General features: G+C 36.4%; 1 protein-coding gene across 12 annotated transcripts in view; it reads right to left on the reverse strand.

Annotated features, from left to right (window-relative positions):
- Positions 1 to 19,649, reverse strand: part of EVI5 (ecotropic viral integration site 5) — an 84,231-nt gene that overhangs the window by 9,555 nt on the left and 55,027 nt on the right. For all 12 annotated transcript variants that reach the window (XM_026853774.1, XM_026853775.1, XM_026853773.1 and 9 more), the window contains one exon: positions 13,202 to 13,297. In XM_026853774.1, coding sequence (XP_026709575.1) covers positions 13,202 to 13,297 — 96 coding nt within the window. The remainder of the gene's footprint in view (positions 1 to 13,201; positions 13,298 to 19,649) is intronic.

Below are 19,649 nucleotides of genomic sequence, written 5' to 3' on the forward strand. Positions count from 1 at the left end.
TGAAATCAAGTTGTTCAACACATTCTAATGGGTTGTTGAAGAGTCATGGATGTAAGAAGGAAGTGAATACATTTTAAAAATAATTAAAAAAATATGGAAAACTATTTCAAGGAAGTTTTGCTACACCACTAACATGGACAGAAATACTTTTCCCCCCTTGTAGTTCACCTAAACTACAAACAGTAAAGTTAGTATGAAGTGTTTGGGGTGGGGGTCTGACATAAATTTAGGGTTTAGCGGATTGGAATCACCATTACATATCATTATGATTTGTCTTGGCTTTTGCTTCCCCTCACCCCCAAAAGTGATGTTTAAGGCAGTACTCAAGATTCTAACCAGTCTAATTTAACAAATTAGATTAGTTAAGCAAAGTCAAGCAAACTGAGATTGCTGTTTAAAAACAATCCAGTGTATTAGGTACCGTGACTTAAGAAAGCAGGAAATATCTTGATCATGCTTACAAATAACGTGCAGTGAAAGCATTTCAAAGTTTGTTTGCAAAATTGCTTCCTTTGCTTATTAATACATCACTATGTAACATTTCATTTATCCTAGAGGCTTACTTAACACATAGTTTTTTTGTCTTTGATATCCTTTAAATGTTGAAATTAACTTCCTCATCTAAAAATTTTCACCTAGCAGAAGTTTTAATCTGATAAAGAAAATGCCATTGCTTGGGGAGTCTAGCAATGACCTCTGAAATGAAGTTGTTAGGCAGTTCCTGTAGGATCCCTGTAGGAAGAGCCAAGCTACGCTCTAGAATACTCTAGACTGTCTGGGATCCACCTTAGCACATTTGGCCATTTATTTTGGACTGAGTTTAGCATGACTAAAGCAGGAAACTTGCACAATCAACAACAAACCCTGATAAGAGCTAATTATTCTACAATAGTGCAATCAGTGGTTTCTATAAAATAGTATTTCTAAAGAATATAAACTATAAAGAAAATGACCTCTGCTTTGTATGGATGAGTTCAGAGCTGTATTTGCTTCTTGCTAACACTGCCTCATCTGCTCACTGAGAAATTTTATAATGCTCATACCAAGATAAAAATCAATTGACAAAAATTCTTAGAGGACTTGGAATATTTGGCTCCTTATTTTGAAGTGTCATAAAATGAATCTTAGAGAAAAGTTCATTTGATTTTTTATTTTTTTTAGGACAAGCAGAAAGAAGCAGATAGAGAAAATTAATTTTGTATTACTTTTAGTATGGCAGAATGGTTCAAAGGAGGCTGATTTGCACCATAACTTAGTGGTAGGAAGACTGCACCTGTTCATACCTAGTTATCTCCAGGGTCTCAGTGCAGATTAAGAAGCTCAGGCACATATCTCAGAACAGTACAACTGTTTCTGGAGTTCATAATTTGAATTCAATCTAATATAGTTACACATGTTACAGCAATTGCAGCAAAACACCTTGACAACAGAAGCTGATCAGAAGTCTGAGCAAATATTAAACTCCGGGCTTGATAAGCCTACCAGAACAGCAGTGAATGACAGTATTATATACCCAAACTGACCTAGGCTGCTTTTTGCAGTTGTCCCAATATGGCTGCTATTCTTAAAAGATAAAAACCCAAAGAGTTTCCACACTGAGATTTTTTTTTTTTTTTGTCATCTATAGTGGGATTAAAAGCAACAGTCATGAGGTACTACAACACTAGATGAATCTTCCTCACTCATCATTAACCCTTTGGAATCCAGGTTCATGTATGTGATTGACTACTAAATTCTCCTGTTTAAGAAAAGAATTACCTTTGTTTTGAAACTCATACTTTTAAAAGGATGACCCAGAGTAACACACTGGTATACAACCTGAAATATTTATCTCAAATGAACTTTGCTGACCATATCACTAGACAGAGTTCAAACCACTGCAGTCTGTCATAAGTGAAATGCAAAAGAGCAGCAAGAAATTTCCAAGACTGAGTCATTTCAGGCTTCTGGGTTTTTTAACTGCACTTAAATATTTGGCCTTTGTTTTAGATTGCCAGCTTCTGTAAATCATATTCAGTCTCACAGTAATACAAATGCTTCACAAAATCCCTATAGATGTCAGGAAGTTTAAGTAAAAACTATGAAATAGTTTCGTCTTAAAGAAAGCTCATCTCCAGTTGTCCTGCTATTTCATATTGCTCTGAATGTACTCTTCCGTGTCCTGACTTAAGTTCTTATAAAGTGGTTTTTCAACATTATCAGTTAAAGAGCACTTTAGCCAAAAGGAAATATGATGTTAAATATATGTTGTATATCAGTTTTACCATAGAGGAGTCTGCTGTATTGTAAACGTGACAAAGATTAAAACTAGCAACAAGTGTTCAGACCAGAGGGTTTCCAGTGAATCAGAACAGGAAACCAATAAAGCGATCAATGGGAGGTCATGACTTTTTGATCACAGCACTATATGGTTAAAGAATCTGGTTTTGATCTAGTGCCGTGTAATCAAATTAAACTTTGAAGTTCTGTATCAAATATGCAACTGAAATAGCACCAGTGCTAGGGAAGTAACCAACTTTTAAACTGTTTACAAAATAAATCAGCCTTTGAGAGCTATAAGATTTTATCTGTTGAAGGAATTTTTCTAAGATCTGAAAAGTTTGTTGTAGTGAGATTGTATGTAACTCCAAAAAAAGTTCTAAGCTGACTTAGCCCTGGGAAGTTTCTATAAATAGCTAGTTGGTAGGTGGAAGGAAAGTTCCCAGAAACTCTTCCTACAAGAAGTTCTAATGAAAGTGTCTATTTGGAGTGAGGACATGGCAACAAAAATATTTTAAAACAGCAGCATGGTCACACTGAATGTACTGCAATTACTATATCCAAAGAACTACTTAAATCTCAATACTCCTTCTCCCTAGAGCATGCAGCTATAAATACAAAAGTTACTGAAACCTCAAGCATTAACTAGAATGTACTGGCTGATACAGAGACTGAAAATGTACCCATTATGGGCAACAGTTACAGGAAATGATCATTTCACACTTTTACTCTGTCCTTTTAAAGCAGGAGTTAAAACTCAGCATTTTTAAACCAACTAAGTGACATTTATTTTTGCCTCTGATTACAGAAATTACTTCTACCTGTGTTGGCTGGCATTGTGCAAGTGATAAAAGAATTTTAGGAGGCATTTCTACGGATTGCCCCACTTATATTCAGATAAATTTATAGAGACATATTACAAGCTAATGCATAGCATTCCTCTCCTGAGATTGTTTCTCAGAGATGGCACCTATGTATGGTTGCTAATACAAAATTTTTTGCAAGGAATAACTACTCAGTAAATTCAAACCAGTGGAACCTCAATCCCTCCACTTCTGAATCGCCAAAACTTGATTTAGAGACAGAAACACAGGACAGGCCCTGACATAGCTCTAATTAGTACAGTAGACAGGTCACACAGCTTCAACACTCAAGAAAAAAAGCAATATTGCCATGATAATGAAATAACTATCTATAATCAGTTTACTTGCTTTGGCAATCCAGATAAAACTCTAAACAAGGACTTAGTATAGTTAAGTATAGCTAGCTAGATTCATCCCTAATGCTGCAATCAAGAACTAGTATATTGTTCAGCAAGACAGATCTGGAGCTTTGACACAGTAGGATACAGTCAGAAAAACGTTTGTGAAGGGGGGAAGTGTTTCTAAAGAGAACAATAAGCAATCTTTGTTTATTTGACCACTGAATCTAATCTGTCAGTAGTGGCAGTGTACCAGTTAAGATTCATACCTAAAACTGTTGGCTTTGATGAGGGCAACAAAGTCAAACCTATTCTGTTTGAGGACAGGCTACATCACTGTCCTGGTAACACTGTTCACATCTAGAGGTTTCCTTCACTCTCATGAGAGATGGAAGATATTTTGCTGCTGACGTTGTTAGTGGGGGGAAGGGAGAGGAATCAACCTTACCTCATTCAAAGATGAAGATGGAGTTTGTAGCCAAAGATTTGTGGAAGGAGTGCCATTATTATGGAATCAATCCTGCCTTTTTGGACAAGTGTAACATGCCTGTGTTAATTACACTATGAACACCCATTTAAAATTAGTTGAATTAATGTTCATAAAATATACAGGGATTCCACTGTGCAATAATACTTCTGCCTGCTGACTGCTTAGTTAAGACAGTTTCTAAAGTTACTTGTTTTATTAAGGGCAGGGTAAATAAATTGGAGAAAGTTATTAGAGATTTAAGACTCCCCATCTATTCAGTCTCACACTTCTGTAACAATCTTGGTATTATCAAGCCAGTATAACATCTGAATCTCACAGACAAACTGAAGTAAAGGAATAAAGCAATTCACTTTTCTAAAGCGCACAGTGTATATTTAACTATCCTGTGTAGACAAAGCTGCTACATTAGATTGGGTGTTTGCAAACCACATGACCTCACAAACGCTATCTTATCACATCACAGGTTCCTCAGACTGACCACAACCACTTAAATCAGACTCTGCCAGCACAGAGGCTCTGTAACTTTGACACGTACTAGTAAAGCAACTACATATTTAACTGTCCAGCAGCCTTGAAAGAACTTTACTTGTGGGGAGGGAAAAATCTGATGGTCTCTTGTCCAACTGTACTTGCAAGATATGGTAAAAGAAAAACACATGATTTATTGTGCTATAAACTTCCACCACAAGTTGAAATGCTTACTTTGTAAATCTGAGGGCTAACATATTTCCTTTCAGGGACAACATTTCTTATCAAGTAAGAAAACACTTAAGAGAGCCACATATTTTGAAAGCATTTGCCTAATAAAACAAACTATTGGAAGGTGTTAATGTGATTCTAGATAGTACTGAGAAACAAGTACTTTGCAAGAGTTAATGCAGTACTTTTAACAAACATTACAGTTTTAGTGAGAACAATGTAAAAATTGACTGAAATTAATCCCACAGATTATCTGGTTTTATGAAAGCAAGCAAGTAAAATGATTACTACTAAGAGGCAAATATATAGCTGCCTGTACTATATGGAAAGCAAATAATACAGTCCTTCCAGAAGAAAGGGGGTTGTGAAATAAATTGGCAAGAGACTGAGTGGAAAAGCATTGCATGTAATTACAAATATTACAGGAAGAATACCAGACCTTTTTGGACTTTCTGTTCTCTCCTTGGTTCTGATGAAAGAAATGTTACCAATTTCTGTTTCCAGGACACCTAAATGCTGAAAATTCTAATCTTCTCTCATTCCCATTTGCCTATATGATCTGATCTGCTGCTAGCCATCACCCTATAAACATGTCTTCAGAGGAGAACTTAAAAATTCTAGTATAGGTTGAACTTTTAACTAGAATGCACTTTCCCCAGTTAATCCTCCTATCTCCATCATGTAAAGCTATGTACAACTCATTCATAGCTTTAAAAGTTCCTGAAAGATGTACCCATGCTGCAGTCGTGTCTGCAACACAGCACAGGCACATCTAAAGATGGACATCAGCAGTCCAAGTACAGCAGGATGAAGCTCAGAGTTACATACCCTGCTTCTGAACGTAATCTAGTCGTGCTTCAGATAAAAGAATATTTGATTTGGTAAGCACTGAATTTGACTCAAAGGAAGCCTAGGAACAAAATTAACAGAGGAGAGGAATAGTGTTTCCTGCTGATATCCCATCATCTAGCCCAGATACTATTACCAAGAGACACACGGGAGCTAGGAATGCTGCTAGAAGCGGCCAACCCATCTTGTGCTACTCCAGTGGGCCACAAACAGCATCCGAATTTTGTGGTCATCTACAGCTCACCCAGGAGTCATCATTTAGCTGCTTGTAAAGATACTCCTTTATCTCCTCAGGGGACAATCTGGACTAAACTGTGCTGGGCACCAGAACCACTCACTGTACCATACTCATTTAAGATTATTAACTAATAAGAAAAAAAACAGAAGGAAATAATTTAGCAGCTTTTAAACACAGCTTACCTACCATAAGAGTTTATGGTATTTAAGACTACAAGAACTGTTAATGTGGTTTAAACTTTCCTCCTGTGTACTATAGTGCACTGAGTTTTATTCAGGTGTTATATTATGTGGCCTATATAGATTTTTTTTTTTAATCCTTCACACTGATGGCTACAGTTTACTTTCCCTTCTCCATTTTAGTTTCAGCAGTGAAAGCCTAGAAAGCTAACCCAAGTTGCAAAATGTGTCCTTATTTCAGCCATATTACTAATTACTCCTTTGGTCATAACTTATGCATTATTTATCCACAAAGTAATTACTTAAAGTGTCTTGAATTTTATTTACACAAGCAAAATCTTTTAAAAGCATAGTATTTAATCTCCAACTTTTGTATCTCTTTTCATTAAGCCAATCTTAAAATGTTAGCTCACAAGGAGCAAGATCAGACCATGAGATAACACTTATATCAGAATCTTACTGACTGCATTAGGTTCTTAAAACATAATATCAGATCCATTCCTAGATAAACTATATGTATGTGGTAATGGAAGAGTAGCAGACTAGTAGTCACTACTTCTTCGAACAGCCATCAAGTTTTCAGATAATGAAAATAAGAAATACTTTTTTTTTTTAAATCCCCTCTTTTCTGCATTGTCAATATGCAAGAATTCAATCTCCAGAAATTCACTTAAATTTAATATTATAAAGCCTTTTAAAAGCCTCAAAAAATTATTTTAGTGGAATAATAATGCTTCAGTCATCTATCATCTTGTTCTTTTCCATGAGCCATGCTGAAATACTGTTAACATGGGCAGGTTGCAAAGGGTTTTCTACCTGTTGCAACAGTGTGCCACACTAACATCAGGATTTTGTTTTTCATTCAGATACCAAAACCACATGCATAATATTTGCACATGAGAAAACAGTCTCATCCTTGCTTTCTCTCCAAATATTTCAAGTAATTATTTGTTAAGAGGAGTTTATCTCATTACAGAGGAACAGCTATGAGAAAACTAGCTCTATAGAGTATGAGAAGCAAAAGAAAGGGCACAAAGAAACAAGTCAGTTTATTTTTAAAACTTGCTATTTTGCTTCAGTTATCTTCCTTGGTAACTTTGTGTTTATTCTGCTTTTACAGCATTAGTTCAGTCAAGCCCTAATTCCATCAGTTTTTTGTATCCCATGGAAATGGCAAGAGATATAGGAAAGAAACATTCCAGTATCTTTTGAAAGCTCTACTCAAATCTAAGACAAAAATACATAGAATCTACCTTCTCTCCTTCACAAGTCTCCTTGACTCTATATAGGTCTGAAAACTTTTAACTGGAAATAACTTTTTTTACCTAAGAATATTAGATAAAATATTGGGGATATGGTGTATTTGAGAATGGTCAGTGTTATGTTAATGGTTGAACTAGATGATCTTCAAGGTCTTTTCCAACCTAGATGATTCTGTAATATTGATTAAGAGCAAAAAGTGCCAGGATTATAAAGAATATTTTGTATGTCAAAATGCCAAATAATTTGTCAAAAAGAAAAAAGTCATCACTAAACTCTTGAGTATTCTTCAACTGCATCCAGACTAAAAACAACTACTGGATCCCTCAAGTTTAGGAAAACATTGTTTAAAATGAATTTTAAAAAGAACTATCTTCAACATCTTTATTCCTGCTTTCTAAGAAAAAATGCATGCTAAGTGAAGGAAGCACCAGGTTTCTGTATGTTGCTGCTCCCCTTCATAAACCTGCCCCCTAATGCAAATGGCCAATACACAGTGGAATCATAGCCTCGTGGAGTAATGCTCCGCAATCCCAAATTGTACAGGCTACTTGCTTTTGTAGACTTAAATACATATTAGGCATAATTTAATTTTTCATATGAAAACTGTCATAAGATTAAAACAAACCTACATTTGCAATAGTGTAGTAATATAATTAAGAAACTGAAATTTAACAGCAAGACAAACTCACTAAAGCATTCCAACAGACACAAAAAATCAGCTAGCAGTATGAAAAAAGACAAACTTTGCAAAGTTTCACTTGAAATACAATTTAAACTTAAGCACTTCAGTCCTAAATCACAAAGTCTGTAAGACTGGAAACCACTTGCTTTTGTCTCCAAAGGTGTCTTGTGGTCTGCCAGTGTAGTTTGTGGGTAAGCACGTCAATTCTAATCTTTTGTACCACTCCTGTAATCTAGGTAACACATACAAGCCTTGCAACATCCAACAGGAAGCAGAGACAGCCGCTGTGTAATGTATATAAAGTGTCTGCATGTAGAGGGGTTAGTGCATGAAATGCAGAACTTCAGCAGTTTATAAATCATTTAATTCCATTCAGTTTGAATTAAAAAGTAAAAAGTGGCAAACTACAAAGAGCCTCCTCCTTTTTTCCACAGTATGTAATTTATGTTGAAATGAAACAACTAGTTCAAGATTTATCTTAGCCAGGTTTTTTTAAACCTTCAATTTTACTTAAATGGAAACTTGTAACAGTCCAAACTTTCTACATATTGTTTTCCACATCCAGTAACTGCTTTATTTCAGTACTAAAGTGGGATATTCTCTTGAATAGTAAAAATATTTCACAAAAGTTGCTTTCACACAACATTTCATGTTTAATCAAAGGCAACTTCTATGAAGTACTAGCACTCCTTTTGCAGCCTAAGAGAGTGTAACCCACAGTACAAATCTTGCAGTGCCTGTATAGTCATGCCATTTACATTACATCAGTTAAAGCACATGAACTGTAAGGTCAAGTGAGAGTATAGTGCTCACCAGACCTTTTTTCTCTCGTGTCAAAACCAGAGCAAAGAAGCTTGTGTACTGACAGGAGTAACAAAGTTGCTTCACAAAAGCTGCAGCCTGTCAGGGCTGCACAGTGGAAAATTCTAAGTTAAAATTCTACTAAGCTAGAAGTCAAGAATGCTGTAGAGACAGCTTTAAGAATGGAAAGAAAATGGAGGAATAAAGAAAATGCTAGGTGGAAAGATTTCAATTAATGAAAAGAACAGATGGCAGCGGAAAGGCGAGCCAAGTGTCTAAGTCTAGTGCATATTAAAAGCTCTGAAAGAAGTTTACATCATAACATCCTGTTTGTGACAATCCTCAAAATTTCAGGTTTTCACACTAGTTTCAGCCTTCAACAATAAAGTCATAAGGCATAAGCATCTAACAGCTTTGTGCCCAATAGAGCAATTCAGCCAATAAGGAGGAAAGGAAGTGCAGCACTAACCTGATGCTAAATATACACAACTTTTCACAGGATTAGCTATTGGCTAACTAGAAGTATTGCAGTCTCCGAGTGTCCTTTCATTATGCAACAGATATTCTTCGAATGTTGATAGGTTATGTAAAAGATTAAAGGATAGCTGTCAGTATCCTTCTAGGGAATGAACGTAAAAATGACTGACATACTTACTAAAGCTAAAATTGCAAGTTAATAGTAATTGATCTACACGTATGTGAACTCTGAGTGAAGTTATGGCTGTGCTGAGGAATTTAAGTATGAATTCAGCATTTTACATAGTAATATAAATTATGTTCAATCTTTTGATTCTAACTTGTATTTGGTTACTCAAGTTAGTGCAAAGAAAGAGCTGCGTGTGAGTAGATCTAAGATGATGCACATAGAGCAGAAGTCTACAACACAAGCCTTGTTATAATGTTCTCAAAGCTCCAGATTTTGGCTGTTTGCTCTCCAGAAGTGTTAATCAAATACAAGTTTAAGACCTACTGTGAAGAAGTCAATATATAATTCATCTTACCATGTTAAAAAAAATCCACTGGTTGGGTATCTTGTTAAAACAAACCAAAAATCCAATCTGGTAATTCCATTTATAGTTATTTTATCTTATTTGAAAAGTAAGACAAAAGGCATCATCTTTTACTACTTAATTTACCTCGTATATTTAATAGCCACGTGCCTCATTGGTTCAGTTTTGGATGCAATACTACCAATTTCCAGTACACTCACTTTTACTCAGTAACAGGAATACAACTTGAATTTACTACAAATAAATCTTCTTATAATATGATTCAAAGACTGACCGTAGCATTACTATTCCTTGATGAGTAATAAAAGCAGCTGAAATTTGTTCTTTGGGCTGCAAGCTGCACCATATTTAAGATGTATTAAAATTTTTGAGCTCAGAAAAGGAAGATCAAAATTAATCAGTGGACTCAAGTTACAACGAAAGGCAATCGGGTGGAAGTTTTTAAAAGTATAAACAAAACTTTTGTAAAATAAAATTAATAATCTGAAATTATATGAGGAGTTATGGTATGTAGCTGATTTAGGTTACCACACTGGAATGGGTGAGAAATCTGAGAGTCAAAGTTTCCTCCACTACAAAGTCAAGAAGTGTCACAGCAGCAGCCTGTTGTAGATGTGACATAGTAATAGACACACACACACACACACACCCACACACCCCCACACCCCCTTTTAGTGGAGAGGATTCAGCTTTCAACCCTGGGCAGCAATAGTGACCCTCCCTTTGCTGTTCTCTGGTGTTCCTTATTGGTGTCCCAGGTTTGTCCTCTCCTTGGCTACTAGCCTGGCTTGCAAACACTGATGGAAGAGTAGACCCTTCACTGGAACTCTGTGATTAAGATGGATCGTGCTGTTGCCACATCTTGGTACCATCACCATCTGATGGATCATATCACAGGACAGAAATAAAGTAGCTCCTCCGGGTTCCACTGATACAAGAACACATGCATTCAGATTGCTGGCCAAAGACATGAAATAGTGTTTACCAGAAGGCCAGAACATGGACTTAGTTTGCAGTTACTTATATTCAGTATAGGGTTTATTCATTACTTTGTTCCATCCTTCAGATGGAGAACCTGCAATTCTTCTGATGTAAATTTCTGTAAAAATGCAGTACTAGAGAGAAAAAAAAAAGTTCAATAAGCAGAATCAACACTGATATCCATGCTAAGACATTTAGTCTTGTTCCACACCCACTCATCCCACTCCTACCTTAAACTATAACTTTTACATTAGTTTATATCCAGTTTAAAGTTTCACAGTTACAATGTATTAGATGGTAACCATGCAGTCACCAAGAACTCTGTTCCTTTACCAGTGCCTTTTACATGTTAACCAGTTGGGAGGTTGTGGTCAGCATGTCACATACACCATCACCCTATCTTCAGGAAGATGAATTTGCAAATTTGTAACGTTTCTTTTAGCTTTTGCAGAAGTAAAATGAAAAAGGAGCTAGCCAAAAAGCAAAGAACATGGTCATTCATGGATCCACACATGAAGACACTTCAGTGCAGATCTAAAAAAGTTGGTTTATTTAATTGGTATTGACTAAATTATACTAATCCTAACCTTTAGCAGTTGAGAGCAAGCATTTTTTCCTATTTGCTTGCCTTCTTATTCAGATTTTGTTGTTTCAGGAAACACTGCAAGCAAAGTTCTTCACTTAGCAGTTATGTTATCCAAGATTTAACTATTATTTATTAACAGCAACTTACCTATAAATAAATACTACATACAGAATCAGCCCAGTGGGTTATGATCAAAATAAAGGATTATGTATGAAGTATTACTTTCCCTCCAAAGATTTTATTTAAAACCTAAACAAATAGATATGTAAGGGAAAAAAATAAAAGTCATTAGTAAACAAGGACTTCCAGGCTTTAAGAAACTCTGTGCAAGGAAGCATTCAGAAATGCTGCCAAGGTAGAACATGTCTACATACAGAGTTTATTCCTACTGTTTCCACCTATCCTAGAAAGAGATACTTCGTTCCTGTAGTGTTTACCTGATTTGCAAATTAATAAAGATTTGTCTAGACTTAACTGTTTGGGAATCACTGGTATGACAGAATTATTATTGTTTTGTGAGGTAATGAACCTCATCTTCATTCTAACCCGTTGGTGTTCACTTATAGACATTAAGCATGTACACAATTGTACGCCTTCATGACAACTGAGTTGCTAAGCCAGGCATATGACAAATGCTTGAGTAGAGAAAATTGTGCAACAGCTTTCCAACAGTAATTCTACTTTTCCTCCAAAGCAGTGGTTTCTTACCTTTTAAACCTACAAAGAGCAGAGGAAAAAAATCAGTACAGTGCCTTATTTATTCATAATGCAAAATACCTGGCTTTCTGGGAATTCTGCAAGCAACTTATTTTCTCATAAGGAACAAAGCAAACTAGTTATAGTACTTTAATGGAAAAAGATTATTGATTTTTAGATTTGTTTTTAAGTGAACTTAATGATTGGTAAAGGTGCTGGACTGATGGCCCTGGAGACTATCCTCAATCTGTAGCACAGACAGCATTCCAAGATCCTCCACTATGTTATAACTCTCAAGGGATTGAACCTAAAAGGTTGGATTCACTAAGATTGTTATGAAAAAGCTACCTACGCTTAAATCAAGAAAGGATGTGCTTATTTAACAAAAGCAAAAAGTCAACAAACAAATAATTAGGTTGTACTGCTCTATAATATTGAGGTTTTAAGTAACACTATCAGAGCTGTGTATTAGAAAATGTATGGAAACAGAAGCAGACTACAATGCAAGGAAGACTGGACATTTTGCTCACAGTGTAGTATTAGGTAAAGACATTTCTTCACAGTGCAGGATGAAGTGAAATGAGATAGTGAGCACAGTAGTTACATAAGCCACTTCAGTTTCAGGACCTTCTGATCTTTTTGACTAACAGAAAGTTACTACAGCTATGAAAGCAAGGAAGTTTGAAGACAGAAATTTCATAGGTTGAAGGTTTTGGCAGTTTAAAACTTAAAAATCTGTTAACTGATATTAAGCAAGCATCCTTTTTCTTTTTAAGCAATGTGGTGTATACTACCACATAAAATTCATCCTCACAACAGCAAGAACCCACAACATCTACACATGGACTCCTCTACTTGCACTAATGTAGTTTAGTTTCTAACTGCATTAGCCTTAAAAGTTGTAGCAAAGACAGACATAAAGGGGCTTATTTTCATGCACACAGCTCCAAATGCAGTAAATGCAACACAGTGAAATACAATCAGCTCATGAAATTAAGGAAAAAAACAAGATGAAACATAAATACTGATTTCATTTAATGTCAAATCACGTAACAAAGCAATTTTTTTGTTCTCTTACATCCCAGGATTCCCAGGATAAGGGCAAGATTCATGTATAAGAGTTTTATTGCATTCATTTAAAATAACATACACTGGCAAAATCAGGTACTGAAGCTGTAATAACTATTAAATAATCAAAACATGCTACAAATGAAAGATAGGACAAAAGGTGCAAATGATCAGAGACAGTAACATTTTTATCACTTACCTCATGATGCAGCTCAGCTATCTGATCTTTCAGTTCTCTGATGTACTGGTTAGAATCAGACTTATTAAGCTGCCCTTGAATTTTTCCTTCTTCTTTCTGTTTTGGTTAAAAAAAAGAATCTTATTCAAATTATTCACGAAAATACTACATTAAAAATGTTATTTTAACTCTCTGCATATTTTTTGTCATGAACAGAAGCTATTCACAGACACCATCCAGAACTTTTCATCTGGTTGAAGTTACAGCAGTTATCTAGGGTTGTCAGTAGCTCAGATCAAGTTGACCTTCTAAATGCTGCCCATAATACAGGCAGGATTCTATGGAGGGGCATGAAGACTTAACAGAGCTTCACTGGTGGAATTCACATCCAATGTACATGAGGTTGGATATGCAATTTAGTAAAGCATCCCTACAGAATACTATCAATACATGGAACATATCTTAGTGTACATTATTTTCACTAACGTGAAGTTTTCATTTAGTAACAAGTAATTTCCCTTTGTCTCTAAGTAAACAAAACATGTTCCTCCTTTGCATTGTAGGGCATGTGCTGGGAAACACTACATATAACAAGCTTTTTTCTCCCCTAAAAAAAAGCTGCAATGTATAAAATAGTGGTATTTATCATATAGGAGTTCCAGAGAGCATAATGAAGAGAGGTATGTCACCTAGCACCAATGCAGTGAGAGGTACAGAGAAAAATTAGCAAGTAAAAAAAGCCAGAGATGAAGAGGAAGATGAGATTTCCCTCATTTGTCAACCAAATGCAGCTTCTAAATTTCAGGATGCTTAAGAAACCATCATCTGCACTTGGATGTCTGCAGTACTAACTTTCAGCTTGTCTCTAAAGGGAATCCTGACATGACTGAACCAGACTTAGCAGATCTGAGATAAATAACCACCCTCGATGGAGAATACAGCCCATGTCTTCAGTTTGCTACAAGTCAAGAGCAGTGTTGGGTTTTTTTCCCCCAGATGAATAATATCTGAAGCAGCCATCAGCTTTAGAGGACAGAAGCACCTTGTTTTTATATAAATCTTTAACATGACTGTAAATCACATACAATCAATGTATTACAGAAATACAAATAGAATGGGAATGTCTGGTTTGCCTACCTGTAGCTCATTTTGCTGAAGTTTTAATTATACTTGAAGAAAGCAAACAGTTCATTCTGGCAACAGGCAAGTTCAAAGTAATTTGCAAACATAATTTAAATACCTTTTAGAATGAAAGGTGTTCATTGTTCCTCAAAAGACAAGACAAAAAGCTTTAATGGAGAGGTTCTTTTAAAACATCCCTCTGAAATAGCAACACCAGGACAGAACACATACCAGGACATTAAGGGTAGGGACAGCATACCACCTTCTAAACCCTTTTGCTGTATGAAAAGAACAACCTTGAGCTCTGTCAGTGTTGGCAATATCAAAGCAATTTCTCTTAATTTCAGACTGTTTTTTTTGCAGCAAGGTATGCATTACAAAATTACTCAAAAAATAACTGATTTATATTCACTACTGATTCACAGAATCGGCAACATGGAGACACAAGATCCTTTAATGCACAATTCTATATTGGACCCAGTTTCCAAAGCAACTTAAGTCTCAAATTCACAAAAAAAAAAGGATTAATATTAACAACATTACTAATTGTTCCTGTCCTAAATGTGTTTAAAAAAACCCACAAACCCATCATCTCTCTTTACAAGGATGACTGTTGATACCAGAGAAACCAAAACAGAAGAAACATAACCTGCAGACTAAAAATAATGCTGTTTAGATCTGCATATAGAAAAAGCTTCATTGCTGTCAGAAACTAAGATTCCAGACAACAAGAGTGACTGATCTCTTGTGGTAGCACGCATATATGGGAGAAATGTTTTGTCAAAGACCTTTCCCTTTGTTTGAAACCCTGACCTTTCTATTTAAGCCTCTTGTTCTGTGGACTCCAAATTTCTATATAACCATATACTACAGTATCAAAAAGCTTGAGTAAAGCAAGGTTTTACCATAAATAGAAAATAGGTGCCAGAGCCCTTTTAAAATGAAAGCATAGTAAGTAGCTGAGCTTACATTCACACTGGGTGCACAAGAACACACAACAGGCATTCCCAAATTAAGTCAGTATAAACTAACAGCAGAAGCAATAACATTTACTAGCTTAAGTTTGGCATTGTACAAATAGCTGAAAGCTGGTAGTGTATACCATATAAAGTATACCATATTGGGAGTTATATCCCTTTGTTATATTTAAGTAGTTCTATTGTTACTTTTTAATGCATAAGTAACACTCCAAAGTTAACGCAGATATCACAGAATAATTAGAGATGTATATTTGGTCTTGGAAGAACTGACTCTAGCTCCAATCTAATGGAGCTGAATGTAAGGCGTAAGCCCGGCTTGCAGGACCCTTATTAATGAAGGGCAAGTAAGTTTCAGTTTTCCTTTCAGAACTACAGATTTTTTAGAGCTGACAGTTCACAAAAGTGCACTTAGCACAAAAAAGGAACCCTGCAATGTCATTTTCTACATAAACATACTTTTAAAAGAAAAGTCATGCTGTAACTTCCTCTTGCAACATTCAAAACACTAAAGGTCAGAAGCTGATCCTTTTAACTGGCTGCAAAAGAAATCAGATATCTCTATCTAACTAAATAAGCCTGTGTTCTGTAAACTACAAAGTCTGTCTACAGTGGGTAAATTGGAAGGATGACATAAGAGAAATTTTAGGACAAGGTATCAGAGCCTTCATCAGAGCTGCTGTTCATCTCCGTGCAAAGACATATTCTTCTTCTTTTAAAAAAATAAGCTAAGTTGATCATGGCATTCATTTAGTTATTGGTTTGTGCCAAAGTACAGTTGTGTGCCACCGTGACTCGTCAAGGCCCCAGAGACAGCAAGCACATGGAAACTGCACAAAGGATTTTATGTTCATATTTCATTTAGTAGCTTAATGAAGAAGAAACCTTGAGCAACTTCAGCTTGGATTTTTCTGTTTCAAATATAATACCGTATTAGGAGATGTAATTTCTAACTCTTGAGACTGATCTAATCATGAAGCAACTGAGATTATACCAAAGTTACCATTTGTTCTTAGTTCAGAATCTGAATTAAACTTGGCCAAGAAACAGAGGGTCAGGGAATTAATTAGCTAGGTTGTGAGTGACATGGAAGTGGGACAGACACTGAAAAGTGAAGATACAACAGGTACTGAATGGAAATGAAACAAAAGGTAAGAACCTCAGACAATAACACTGATAGATTCTTGCAGATTTCATCTTCAGCCCACTATCTGCAGGATATGGTTGTTGCATTTCATTAGTTGATGTACTGCAGGGCAACTGAAGATAATAATCTTCCAGGAATAGCTACTAGCCTTCTATCATTCATTTGCTTCTAAGGAGACTGCATGTTTTCCATCCTTCCTGTTCTACTGCTGCCATCCTTCATTTTGCTTTCAGGTATCATAACCCTCTAAGGCTCCAACAGTGTATGTTGAAAAGGTTTCTAGGCTCAGGCAGGAAAAACCCATTTTGTATGGATTAAGTCTTGTGTGGCCTCAGCCACCTCAGTCGAAGAACCAGCTATGGCAGACGGAAGCTCAACTACTGAAATCAAAGGATAACTTGAGTTGGGGAACAGAAGGCTACTTGCTCAAAAGGACAGAAGTCTGCACTCTCTATGGTCCAACCCCAACAGCCAGAGAGGTCAGAGCCCACATTCAGGACATTCTTGATACCTCTCTTTCTTGTCAATCCTAATATTACTATTGCTAGCTTCTTGCTTCAAGTGTTGAGTCATGCAGATGTGTTGGAAAACACATGCTGGTAGGATAGATTGATTTGGCAAGCCTTTCACAGCTAAAACAAATTAATCTCAACTCTCTTAAGTGGTAAGGGTGTTCAAGGGCAAAGGACATAAAACTTGTCTTCTGTAAAACCACCAAGGAAAAAAAAGGAGCTTACTGCCCTGCCCAAGGCCCTTCTACATTTTGAATTTGGCTTTAACTTTCAAGTTAAAAAAAATACCTAAAAATCTAAGTGTTTCTGTTTCCATTAAACTACATTTTCATATGATCTGCCTGCAAACCGGTCCAGCCTCCTCAGAGCAGAATAGACTATTTCAGTTGGAAGGGACCTACAATACTCATCTAAGTCCAACTGCCTGACCAATTCAGGGCTGACCAAGTTAAGGCATATAATTAAGGGCCAAATTGTCTTAAACACTAACAGGCCTGAGGACTGATCACCCTCTTGGTAAACAGATGCTTCCTAATGTCCAGTCTGAACCTCTCCTGGTGTAGCTTTGAACCATTCCCATGTGTCCTGTCACTGGATCCCAGGGAGAAGAGATCAGCACCTGCTGATCTCCTCTTCCCCTTCTCAGGAAGATGTAGAGAGCAATGAAGTCACCCCTCAGACTCCTTTTCTCCAAACTAGACAAGCCCAGAGTCCTTATACACTCATAGGACATTCCTTCCAGCCTTTTCACCAGCTTTGGTGCCCTCCTCTGAATGCTTTCAAAGACCTTCACATCCTTCTTAAATTGTGGGGCCTGGACCACACACAGTATTCAAGGTGAGGCCACGCCGTAAGTTACTAGACAGCCCCACTGACATAAGAAAAAATAAATTGCTTTCATGTTGCTTGAGTTAATTTAATTGAATGCTTGTTATTGGTAGCATTTACTTCAGGAGGAACCCAGCATTTCACTCTGCATTGGTTTTATACTCTGCTTGAATAGTTTTGTACTACTGTGCTTGAGTAGTTCTGTATTTCTAAAGAAAACACTCAGATCAACTGTACTGGTTCAAAAGTGAATGTTAAGACTTCACTTACAATTTAAGGTACAGTATTGAAGGTATGAACATTATACCTTTTAAAAGGAAATAGCACAAGCAATTAGTAACCTCTCTTTTCATGTGTTTTTTTTTTTTTTTAAATCTAAGATTATACACATAGGATGTGGGTTATTGGCTTGGTTTTTTTTTTGAGGGGGAGCACTATTACGGAAAATCTGTGGTATTCTGGGGAGGTCACAACACAAAGAATAGCTGGTCTCTAGGCAAATAATAGGCATTTTAAGTTTAAAGCTACACAGTGAAAAAGCCAGATAACATATCAATAAGTGTGAGTATTATCAGAATAGCAAAATAATGAAAGCTAGCCAATTCTGGAATCTAGGAATTTTGTTGTAAAAAAAAAAAAAAGCCCAGCAGTCAAATGTGAACGAATCTCTACATCCATTTCCCAAGGGGTACTGCTTCTGCATATTGGCACCACTGCAGTGCCTACCTCTTCTTCCTGAGGGGATTTTAGAAAAGTAAAGGCAGATGGTATTACATTGTAATTAAAGATCCATCATCTCAATTTCACTGCTTTTGAAGATTAATAACTTCCCTCGTCTGTCTTTCCCAACAGACCAGCTCCACCAACACTAACCAACAGGGTTAAAAAAACCCCTGTATCAGGGAAGCAAACGCCCTAGTGGCCAGGTATCACCTCTGCTCAAGGACAAGGGACTTGTAACAGTGTAAGCAGACAAGACACAATCCAACCTCCTGCCTCAAGAGTTTGTGTATAGGAGGGAGTAGCACAGGCAGTGAAGCAGGAAATGAGCCCTACACATCAAAAAAATCAGCCACTAAAACAGAACTCACGTCCCTTTAGTTTTGGAAGCTCTCACCTCTCATGCTGCTCTGAAGTACTAGAGTAACTGTACTTGTGTGCATACCAAGAGTTACACTGAACTCCTGAGAAGAAAAATCTGTTCCCCAAAAATCTGCATCTTCAAATGAGGAAAAATTCTGCCCACTGAAACATATCACTTGAGATTCACAGTTGTAGTATCATACTTAAATCCTCCTTTGTCTGGCTTTCTAAGAGAAGAACAGCTTTTCTGTACCTTCAAAAGAAGTAGCAGCTAGTTTCAAGGAACATACCTGATGCGTACTGAGCACTAGTGAGCATGTGGAGACCTTCCAAACTCAATCAGCATAGGACCCGGATGCACAGCTAGCAACACAAGTGATTAGAGACAGGCTGCTTCTAATAATGTTGATCTTACATACCTGAAACCATTACTGTATACTACTCCCCAAAAATCAAGTATAGTAGTAATGATAAAACAAAGTTTAAATAAGAAATAAATCAATCAATCACTGGAAACCACCTGGAACACACAGGAGGTCTTAAACCTGCTTTTGCTGCCTGACCAAGGCTAAGTATAAAATGCAGAAGATCAGTGTAATTCCATTTCAGTTGCAGGTGTTTCATCCCAAGAGAGCACAAGCACTAAGTTTTCTAAAACATTCTTGATTATCACATCAGAGCAGAAAAAAAGAAATACACATCAAGAAGAAAATAAGCCATTTTAAATCATAAGAAAACATCTATGGTTGTTTTCACTTTAATAACTGTGAACTTCAAAACACAGAAACCCAAAACCAATG

This window comes from Athene cunicularia (genome assembly GCF_003259725.1).
Source record: "Athene cunicularia isolate RWA chromosome 8 unlocalized genomic scaffold, athCun1 chr8_part1, whole genome shotgun sequence".
Taxonomy (NCBI): Eukaryota; Metazoa; Chordata; class Aves; order Strigiformes; family Strigidae; genus Athene; species Athene cunicularia.